Genomic DNA, 11,050 nt, shown 5'->3' with positions numbered 1-11,050 from the left:
TAATTTCCAGAAAAAGGCTGGCAAAGGTCTACCACGACAGTAAATTAGCGGCACTCTGTCGTCAGGCAACACTGGGGTCACTTACGGATTCATTTTTATGTATTAAGGATCACTACAGTTTTGAACCAGCCTTGGAAAAAATCTACCCTGTCCTACTTAGAAAACTCTACCTGCAGTGGAGGCATGGGACCCTCCCACTAAGAGCTCTAACTAGTAAGTGGAGAGACCCAACCATTAGTTTATGCCCGGCTTGTAGAGTGGCCAGTGAATCAGAGCTCCACATGATCTTTTTTTGCCAGGCCTACAAAGCTCCCTGCAAGAAATGGATTGTCCCTATATGTAGGAGCTTGGGGTTTGCGGAGTGCTTGGCCGCGTTCAGAGTACTAAAAACAGACATGACTGACCACATTGTTTTTGCTGTAGCCAAATACTTAGGTGCAATGTGGGCGCTGAGGATACAGAGCCTTAAGGCTGGTCATTAACTGTACCGCAAAACCTGGAACCTTGTATATTGTAAAATTTCCACGCACTAGGATGAATTGTAATGTTTTAAATGTTTTAACAATTATGAATTGTATCTTGTGTATCTTTTATGGTGATAATATTACCGAAATAAAGATTTATGAATGAATGAATGAATGATTTATCTCTGAAGAAAGAGTGGGGCTTGCATTTCAACTGACTCGCATCGTAGTGAGGGACATTTGATGAAAAATATTAATTGCCTGAAAAAAGAGCCTGTCAATTTGAGAGCTCGTATGTTAGTGAGTGAATAGTTTTAGAGCCAGTAAAGAGAAGTATTCAATGACGATTTTCTCTCTTCTTCTATAATACCATCATTTATCTAATTTTGGTGTACGTTCTTTATTAACATTCGCACGATTTCTTGAGGCTGCTATGGTACATAAAATGAGCACGTAAAAGACCCTTCTCAAGCAGACCAAGGATGAAAACTGCTGCTTGCAGTTCTGATTACGGTCACTAGGTGGTGAAAACGTATCATATACATTTAATACGTCCGAGCTGTAGATTCCCTTGAAATAAGAAACATCGTCTCACTGAAAACACCGAACATTTTAGAACGACAAAAGATTCGCTAACTACAATATGAGACAGCAATATATCACAAGACAAATTATGTTTGTAAAAGACATTAAGTGAAAATGTATGTTTTTGTATCTACTGATCAAAAAAGTAAAACGATTAACGTTACATTTATAATTATCGTCAATCGTGGATAATTATTTAAAAGTGAAATATATTAAAAGATGGCCAAAATAAAACGAGGTATCAATTTCGGAGGTTAAAGGTAGTTCACAATGTCTCAATTTGTCCTCTTTCTGTTTCTATGACTACCTAGCACGAAGGAGGAAGCGGATGACAGTTCGATAGAAATGGCGAGAGCTTGAATCCTGTCCTACATCAACCCTTCATCGCTGTTTCCCACAGTATTGCAACCTGTCCCGGTACTGGAAAAAGTACCGCTTCATAAACGAGGAGTACAATGGAGGCATATCGGTGCATCGAATGCAGCCAGCTAGCCGGGGAACTGTACAGAGACTACAACCGCGGAGTACTGAAGCTCACCATATGCGTGAGTTCACTTCCGGGTCTTCCTTGAATGTGTGTGTGTTGGGATGCAGCAGTGGGATGCTCCTTCCGGGGCGTTCAAACAATGGCCATCTAAACAATACCTCTAGGTTTCTGCTTTCATGGCGCCTTTAGGGGAGCGCCGCGGGCATTATTAAGTTACGAAATTACAACATTTAAGGGCGTAGGAGACACTAAATATTTGAGTGGTGGGGGCACGAATAGCCTTGCAGCTCGCCTTCTACCAGACTTCTGACATCAGCAGGTGCTCCGTTTAGCGACCACCTGTTGCATTTTCCAGCTGGCCAAGTTGCAACAGGCGAAGCCTTCCTGACACAAGAAAAAATACTTCTTCATCCTGTGAAACCCATATGAATCTCCCTGGACAGGAAACAAACTTGTATCTAGTCTGTGTCTGTTTTGAAGCGCTTGGATGACTTTGGGCAAAGGTTGTGCTGTGTACAACTGCCAACAATAAAATGCAGATCTGCCTGTCACCCACTCTCTAATCTCATCATAACTGAATTAAAGCGAATTCATTACCATTTGATGTGGGAAAAACACCCTCTAATTGTTAAATTGGACAGTGATCAAATTGTGTGATCCTACACAAATACTGAGCCTCCTTTTAAGGTCTCAGCTAGACATATTTGAGACATGTTGTTTACACACAGTGGGCCTACACCCCGTCCACAGATTTTGATGTGCTTGCTGTAGAGTCACTGTCATTTCCTTCATCCGGTTTGTGTAGACATGCCTGTGTCATGCCCTGCCCTTATCCTTGGCCCTGCCTTGGAGCATGGACCAAGTACTTGTGCCCATTTGCTGCTCATGTTTTTGGAGCTACTTTTCTCTCTGTGTTCCAGTACTCCACATAAGTGCTTGTGTTTTTCCTCTCCGCCGCTTTCTCATTTCCTTCTCCATCTCCACCTACCCACTCCCAGTTTCATTAACCCTCGCACTGTGCCCCAGTCCCCCAGAGTATGTACACACACATGCATGGGACCTATCCCGGTCCTTCTGTATGAACAAGCCAACACCTGCTTTAGTTTCTTTAGTGGTCAGTGTTGGCCGCAGTTTTGTTACAATACATGCGAATACTGTTTGTCATACATCACATGTAGTTCTTGCCATAAAATACTATTTAATAATTTGTCATACATGGTCATAAATCATCAGTCCGTGTTTGCTGATCCCGTCTGACGTCTGTTCCCTTTGGACTGGCAGTTCGTTCGTTAGTTCTTTTGGGTTGCCTCATCGCTTGCATTGCGCGGGGGTAGCTTCCTTCCCGGAGTTAGGACCATACTCGCCACCTTGTTGGTTTCTGTTGTGCCCTGCCAACCGGCGGGGGCTGGGCAGCGAGTGCCGTCTCCGTTTGCTACCCCCTTTCTCATGGGTTGGCCCCTCACCCTGCCGTCCGGCATCCCAGTGTGAGGGTGCCCATTCTTACACACCGCCCGACGGTGTGCCTACGTAGCAACCATTGTTTTCCTTATTATCTGCCACGCCGCTAGGGAGGCTTACGTCTTCCTGCGGCTCCCCCCTAATGTCCGAAAATGTGCTTCCTCTCTTTTTTTTTTTTTTTACTTGCACCCTGCCAGCGCCATTGCGCCCCCATAGGTTGCTCCAGAACACTTCCATCCCCTCTTCAGAGAGATGTACTCCATCGCCCGCATAGAGCTCCGGGCGGCCCGGGTGGATGAGCCGTGCCTCACGCTCTCCATCCCGTTGACTCTGCAGAACTTGCTTGTGGCTATGTTTAGTTTCCTTCTGGAGTTCTCCACGGCTCTCCTTGACTCTGCCCCACGCCATTGCCGTCTGCTAATGAGCTCCGACCATATGACAGCCGTGTTCCGGAATGCTCTGGCCGCCTCTGTGAGGTCCCTCTGGATGTCATGGAGGAGCACTTTCCTACCCATGCTCACCAGGTGGATGATCAAGACGTCGGGGAGCCAGGGCGTGTCTGTTTGCACTCTCTCCAGCGCCGCCGCCAGCTGCTCCCATTTCATCCCAGGCTTGCCCAACCAGCGGATGCATGTTTCCATTGGCCTTCCTTTCCGCTTGCAGCCTCGCTGCTGCCACCATGCCTGCATCCTGGACACAAAAGAGTGGCCCACCACCAGCCGCGGTCTTTTCCCTGCTGATTTAATGGTCACAATGGTCAGCTCTGTGTTGTTGGGGCCAACCTGGCGCGCTGCTGACTTTTTACTGTAGGTGAGGCCTCACGTTTGCTTTGAATGCGCGGGACCGCCATCTCCCTAAGGCCTTTATCCCTGCCTCTGCCATCCCGTGCTGAGCTGCAGATGTGGCAGCTCCGATCCTGAATGAGTGTGACCCAAAAGAGGCCGGGGGGAGGCCCGCCTTGCCTAGGACCAAGCGCATGATGCCTACTGGACTCAGGCGCTGCTCTTTTATGCCCCCATTTTTGCATTCCCGGCTAGCTGGCCCCCTCTCCTATTGGGGGGGTTTGACCCCCGCAATGCCCCCATTGGCCGGCGGGCCCGGCGCCTACCTGGCGCAGCTAGCGGGGGGTTCTGAAGGGGTGGCACAGACTTTCCCGCTTCTTGGAATGCCCCAAACCGGTTTCTCTGGGGGGGCCCAGCGCGGGTTAAGGCGCCGGCCCTCTAAGCCCCCTGTGGGGGTGGCTTCTGCGAAAACTCCCAGGCCCACCCCTGTTTGGTGCGTTATTTTACTTTGATTTCTTTTACTTTAGGTATCATTGATGTGTTTTGCAAGCATCCTCTCTCAGGAGAAGTTCTGGTCACCTGGTAGCTCCTTTGTGTATAGCAGTGAGCACAGGTCCTGAATTGCTTTCAATTTTGTGTTTCTTTACTCTGTTCCTGGACTCCACTTCACCTGTGATTGGTCCCGGAGGTCTCTTGGGGGCACTTAAAATGTATTGGTCTACCTGTGGATTGTCTTCTTTTACAGAATTATGATCTGCTCTGTGTCCATGTGTACTAACTCCCCAGCCCCTCTCTTGGCATCTGCTCAACATACTGTGATTATGGGCACATCACTTAATCTCCCCATGCCTATAAACAGTGTTTGTGTAATGTATCTATTGCTCATGTAAAATGACTTATCTAAGGAAAAACAAATAGATACCTATTTCCTGACTGAATTGTACAAAGTGAAACCTGAAAACCTGGGTAAATTGCGGCTTCTCCGATTAAAATGTGTGCTTTTGGCCAAATATTATATTTCACCAATATCGTTTTTGTTCATTGGCGCGTGTGAATGTGCTTTCAAATATGTGAGTTCAGAATACCAGTTGTACAAAAGTATCACTTTGAATAAGTAATTTGCGATGCAGTGCTATAATGTGCCTTATCAATGTCACAGCTCATCTACACACTGGCCTGCTCTGCCCTCGCCTGAGTTAAGTGAGTGAGTTTGGGGTACTGAGGTGTGAATGTTGTACGCAAACTGCCAACTATAGGATGCAACGCAAGCACTGTGGCAGGAGGGGAAACTTTCAGTCTCCCACAGGTCAGGAACAAGGCTTGCTTTAGCTAAGGACTCAACGTAATTACAGACAGACGGCAGACGAAGCGCAAGCTGTGAAGTATTTGACCGCTTTTGGCAGGGTTATCTTATCAAGCATACTCAACATCACAAGACTCCAACTGGCTGGTGGAGGTCATGTGTTTGAGTGATTACTCACATTTAAAACCACAACCTGTGGGTGGAGGTCTTCAATGATGCCTTCGTATTCAGAATCACACCGGATGGTGGATATTAACCGATCACATTAACCTTGGATAAACATTTTGGATCCTCAATATGCCCTGACTATCAGCAGGGTTCTTGTTCTCTGATCTCTAGTGATTGTCCCATTAGGATCACAGTCTTCTAATTCCATTGATTGGATTATCTGTCTTTGTGGCTGTCCACTCCCTTTTACAGTCCTGAAGAAGACCAACCTTGACTCTGCGCTATATCCAGGGTCGAAACGTCCATGGTATTGTCATACTTGTCCATACGGTCTTCTTGACCCTAACTTAAAATCATCCTTGGGTCTCGTATTCTTGTTTAAAAATTAAGGGACAGAACAAAATAAGCTTTGAATCCATTGTATTTATGTCACTTATCTATGTTATGTAAATAATGCACCATTGACTTCATGTGTCACCACATGTCACTTATTCTTCACAATAGTCACTACTGTATCGCCTCAATTTAATTGTTTCTATGACAACCATATTCAATCCCATTGTAAATAAAAAGAAGAGTGAAAAACTCAATTTTTGGCAATAAATGTTCTTTTTGTGTGTTCCTACTATAAGGTTTCTTTCCTTCTTTCACAAAAATTGTTTTGCATTTGCTGATAACTAATTTAAATAAATCATTGCTTTTGTATTGAATACATAGATCATAGTAATTGTATTAGAACCACTTGTTTTATATATTATTAATACCCAGGTTCTGAGGGACATACGGTCACCCCGTTAACTCTAATTAGCTCAGGACTGGGCTGATGACTGCAAACAGCAGGCAGGGAACCTAGGCTGGTGTCCCACCCATGGAGCAGCACTGCCTTTTTATCTTCCTGTGTGCTGGTGAGCTGTTAGCCCTTAGTGATTTTGCAAATTCAGTGGCACGCTTAGAAAAGAATAGCCTCTTTTTTTTTTTACTCCCGAACTCCATATAAATGACATTGTCTTCTAGCAATGGCGTTAATAATGCACACAGCATTTAAACTTCATGCAACCCTATTTTATCAGAGTATTTCAATTAAGTCACTTCATTATTGCTACATTTTTTACTTGCTTTTAAGTGCTGCTCATATCTAGGCATGTAAAACATACGTTCCACATGTTAAAAACAGACACATTTTGTGAATTTTGAAGAAACTTTTCATTTTTTAAGTGGTGTGTTGCATGATTTACACAGCAAATATTTTCAGGGCTCAGCTGGTGCATGGGTGCTAAGATCACAACTGTGCTCCATCCTCTTGCGTGTTGTGTTGCTTGACTTGCCCCACCATTATTTTGATTGTTTACCTTCTCCCCAACCACCCTTCACCCCATACCGTGTTGGGAGGCTTGACTCACTGTTATTCAACATGGCTAAAAGACATTGACAACACCAATAGCTCTCGGATTAGCAAGACGTATTGGCTTTGCCAATGCTTGTTGTTCAAAATCATGCAAGACAGCACCTTCAAATATTTGAGCCTCAGATGTGCCCCATATAAAAACCGCTCTTGTGTTTGATGTAAAAGGCTACAGTGGTACTGCAGGCATCTAATAAATAATTAAGCCACATATGGGGTACATATGACAACAGACTTTCCTCTTAGTTCACTAATAACATTGTCCTCAGGGGGGGCAGGAAAGTTTCCCATTTCATGTTTAAAAACTCTCAAATTTCTAATGAATGCTTATGGAAAGATAAAATCTGATCTACGGTGAAACACTTCCATATATTAAACAAGCATTTGCAATGCAATAAGTCTCGCATTTGCAAGAGTTTAAGCTATTGGCATTGTAAATGACAATGCCTTTTATTTATGTTTTAAAAACCAATACGTAAATAAAAGGCATTGCCATTTACAATGCCAATAGCTCTAGTTCTCACGACTGTGATACCTATTGCATTGCAAATGCTTGTTTGTTTTATCTATTTAGTGCTGGTGATGCCCGGTGCAACAATGTTTGTTGGTGCCCCCAATGACCACCTCCACCACGGATTCCCTCAAAATCACCCTTTAACCCCTTCACTGCGGCGGCTATTCCGCCGCAGTGCTAAGGGGGTGGGGGGGCCACGCGGCGGTCTCGTGCTCGTGACGGAACCGCTCCTTCACAGCACGCGGGTGAGCTGTGCTTGTGACGGAACGGTTCCGTCACGGCCCCGCCCGCTCAATAGAACGCGCCGCGCAGGCGCGGCGAGCGGGCCGTGACTGAACCGTTCCGTCACCAGCACAGCCCACCCGAGGCTCGTGACGGAACGGTTCCGTCACGAGCATGGGAGGGGTTAACGGTGCCCCTCAAGCCTCCATAACCACACTCTCTCTCACGCATTTAATTAGTTATATAGCGCCAACCATACCAGTGTAAGGTGTCTGAGCACTTTGCATCACACATATATTACACAGAGACGTCAAAACTCGAACCCGGATCCCCAGCTCCAGAGTCAAAAACTCTGCCTCTGTGCCAGTGCCTTGAATGTATAATATTGATTTTGGTCCGATCAGTACATTTATCACCAAAGTTTGCTCAATCCATGTTTGTCATTTAGTCATGGAGCAGCTACCCGAGAGCCACCCACCCTGCATCTTTTGTCCTTTTCTCCTGTTCTTACCTGTCCTGATGCACACCTCCAACTCCTTGTTGGTCCCCTTTATGGTAAAAGAGTACCTGGGAAGCGTGGGCATTGTACATGCCTTAAGTGGGAGAGATGGAGCAACATTTGAGGGTGGGCATAGATCTTTACATAAACTTGCCTTGTTAGCAGTAAACTAACGTAATTTAAAAAAAAAATCTTTGTTTGTCTGTACTACTAGCCGATGCCTACCGTGAAAGTCAAGGAAACCTGGTATGGTGCTGCTCAAGGAGAGCCCCTTGTCGACAGAGTAACACAACAGCACAGTCACGGCTAAGTCTGTCTGTACTGTGTGCCCGATTCTAAGTACAAGGCCCATAAAGGCTTTATTTTCCTGTAGCACTTAGAGCTAGAGGCTGCCCTATTATTGTCAGAATAATTAAACAACAAGGGGTGGTGATGGACAGAGTTTCTGAATTAAGCAGGATACTCTCACCCAGTCAAGAGATCAGGGCTAGATCCAACACTGTTTTTTAGCTCACTGCACCATCCCAGCTCAGAACCTGGCTATATGCAAATTAGTCTGTTCCTGTCCCAGTGCATGATGGGAACAGGGCAAACCAAACTACAAAGCCAATTCTTTCACTGGGAAGGAAACAAGCTTTCGGGGACCGGTTTCTGGCATTACAGCCGTCTTCGGCCCGGCTTGCTTGAATCCTGATGGTGCAATGAGCAAGGGACTCACATCTGAGTATACCCTTCCACGCTTATGGTGGACAAAATAATTAAACAACAAGGGGTGGTGATGGACAGAGTTTCTGAATTAAGCAGAATACTCTCACCCAGTCAAGAGATCAGGGCTAGATCCAACACCGTTTTTTAGCTCACTGCACCATCCCAGCTCAGAACCTGGCTATATGCAAATTAGTCTGTTCCTGTCCCAGTGCATGATGGGAACAGGGCAAACCAAACTACAAAGCCAATTCTTTCACTGGGAAGGAAACAAGCTTCCGGGGACCGGTTTCTGGCATTACAGCCGTCTTCGGCCCGGCTTGCTTGAATCCTGACGGTGCAATGAGCAAGGGACTCACATCTGAGTATACCCTTCCACGCTTATGGTGGACAAAATAATTAAACAACAAGGGGTGGTGATGGACAGAGTTTCTGAATTAAGCAGAATACTCTCACCCAGTCAAGAGATCAGGGCTAGATCCAACACCGTTTTTTAGCTCACTGCACCATCCCAGCTCAGAACCTGGCTATATGCAAATTAGTCTGTTCCTGTCCCAGTGCATGATGGGAACAGGGCAAACCAAACTACAAAGCCAATTCTTTCACTGGGAAGGAAACAAGCTTCCGGGGACCGGTTTCTGGCATTACAGCCGTCTTCGGCCCGGCTTGCTTGAATCCTGATGGTGCAATGAGCAAGGGACTCACATCTGAGTATACCCTTCCACGCTTATGGTGGACAAAATAATTAAACAACAAGGGGTGGTGATGGACAGAGTTTCTGAATTAAGCAGAATACTCTCACCCAGTCAAGAGATCAGGGCTAGATCCAACACCGTTTTTTAGCTCACTGCACCATCCCAGCTCAGAACCTGGCTATATGCAAATTAGTCTGTTCCTGTCCCAGTGCATGATGGGAACAGGGCAAACCAAACTACAAAGCCAATTCTTTCACTGGGAAGGAAACAAGCTTCCGGGGACCGGTTTCTGGCATTACAGCCGTCTTCGGCCCGGCTTGCTTGAATCCTGATGGTGCAATGAGCAAGGGACTCACATCTGAGTATACCCTTCCACGCTTATGGTGGACAAAATAATTAAACAACAAGGGGTGGTGATGGACAGAGTTTCTGAATTAAGCAGAATACTCTCACCCAGTCAAGAGATCAGGGCTAGATCCAACACCGTTTCTTAGCTCACTGCACCATCCCAGTTCAGAACCTGGCTATATGCAAATTAGTCTGTTCCTGTCCCAGTGCATGATGGGAACAGGGCAAACCAAACTACAACGCCAATTCTTTCACTGGGAAGGAAACAAGCTTCCGGGGACCGGTTTCTGGCATTACAGCCGTCTTCGGCCCGGCTTGCTTGAATCCTGATGGTGCAATGAGCAAGGGACTCACATCTGAGTATACCCTTCCACGCTTATGGTGGACAAAATAATTAAACAACAAGGGGTGGTGATGGACAGAGTTTCTGAATTAAGCAGAATACTCTCACCCAGTCAAGAGATCAGGGCTAGATCCAACACCGTTTTTTAGAGTGGTCTGCTTAATTCAGACACTCTGTTCATCACCACCCCCTTTTCTGAATCGTTTTTGGCCACTATAGGTGTGGCAGGGTATACACAGACATGAGTCCCTTTCTCACTGCTCCATCAGGATTCAAGCAAGCCGGGCCGAAGACGGCTGAAATGCCAGAAACCGGTCCCCGGTAGCTTGTCTCCTTTCTGGTGAAGAATTGGCTTGGTAGTTTAGTCTGCCCTGTTCCCATGATGCACTGGGCCAGGGGCAGACTGATTTGCATATAGCCAGGTTCTGAGCTGGGATGGGGCAGTGAGATAAATAACGGTGATGGATCAAGCCCTGATCTTTGGACTGGGTAAGAGTGGTCTGCTTAATTCAGACACTCTGTTCATCACCACCCCCTTTTCTGAATCGTTTTTGGCCACTATAGGTGTGGCAGGGTATACTCAGACATGAGTCCCTTTCTCACTGCTCCATCAGGATTCAAGCAAGCCGGGCCGAAGACGGCTGAAATGCCAGAAACCGGTCCCCGGTAGCTTGTCTCCTTTCTGGTGAAGAATTGGCTTGGTAGTTTAGTCTGCCCTGTTCCCATGATGCACTGGGCCAGGGACAGACTGATTTGCATATAGCCAGGTTCTGAGCTGGGATGGGGCAGTGAGATAAATAACGGTGATGGATCAAGCCCTGATATTTGGACTGGGTAAGAGTGGTCTGCTTAATTCAGACACTCTGTTCATCACCACCCCCTTTTCTGAATCGTTTTTGGCCACTATAGGTGTGGCAGGGTATACTCAGACATGAGTCCCTTTCTCACTGCTCCATCAGGATTCAAGCAAGCCGGGCCGAAGACGGCTGAAATGCCAGAAACCGGTCCCCGGTAGCTTGTCTCCTTTCTGGTGAAGAATTGGCTTGGTAGTTTAGTCTGCCCTGTTCCCATGATG

General features: G+C 46.3%; 1 protein-coding gene across 1 annotated transcript in view; it reads left to right on the top strand.

Annotated features, from left to right (window-relative positions):
* The first annotated feature begins 1,331 nt into the window (after positions 1-1,331).
* ARV1 (ARV1 fatty acid homeostasis modulator) overlaps positions 1,332-11,050 on the top strand; it is a 162,518-nt gene continuing 152,799 nt past the window's right edge. Inside the window, exon 1 of the mRNA XM_086927139.1 lies at positions 1,332-1,594. Within this exon, the coding sequence (XP_086783265.1) occupies positions 1,505-1,594 (90 nt within the window). The 5' untranslated portion in view covers positions 1,332-1,504. The remainder of the gene's footprint in view (positions 1,595-11,050) is intronic.

This window comes from Lissotriton vulgaris, chromosome 6 (genome assembly GCF_964263255.1).
Source record: "Lissotriton vulgaris chromosome 6, aLisVul1.2, whole genome shotgun sequence".
Taxonomy (NCBI): Eukaryota; Metazoa; Chordata; class Amphibia; order Caudata; family Salamandridae; genus Lissotriton; species Lissotriton vulgaris.
This window is presented reverse-complemented; position numbering and strand designations above follow the sequence as displayed.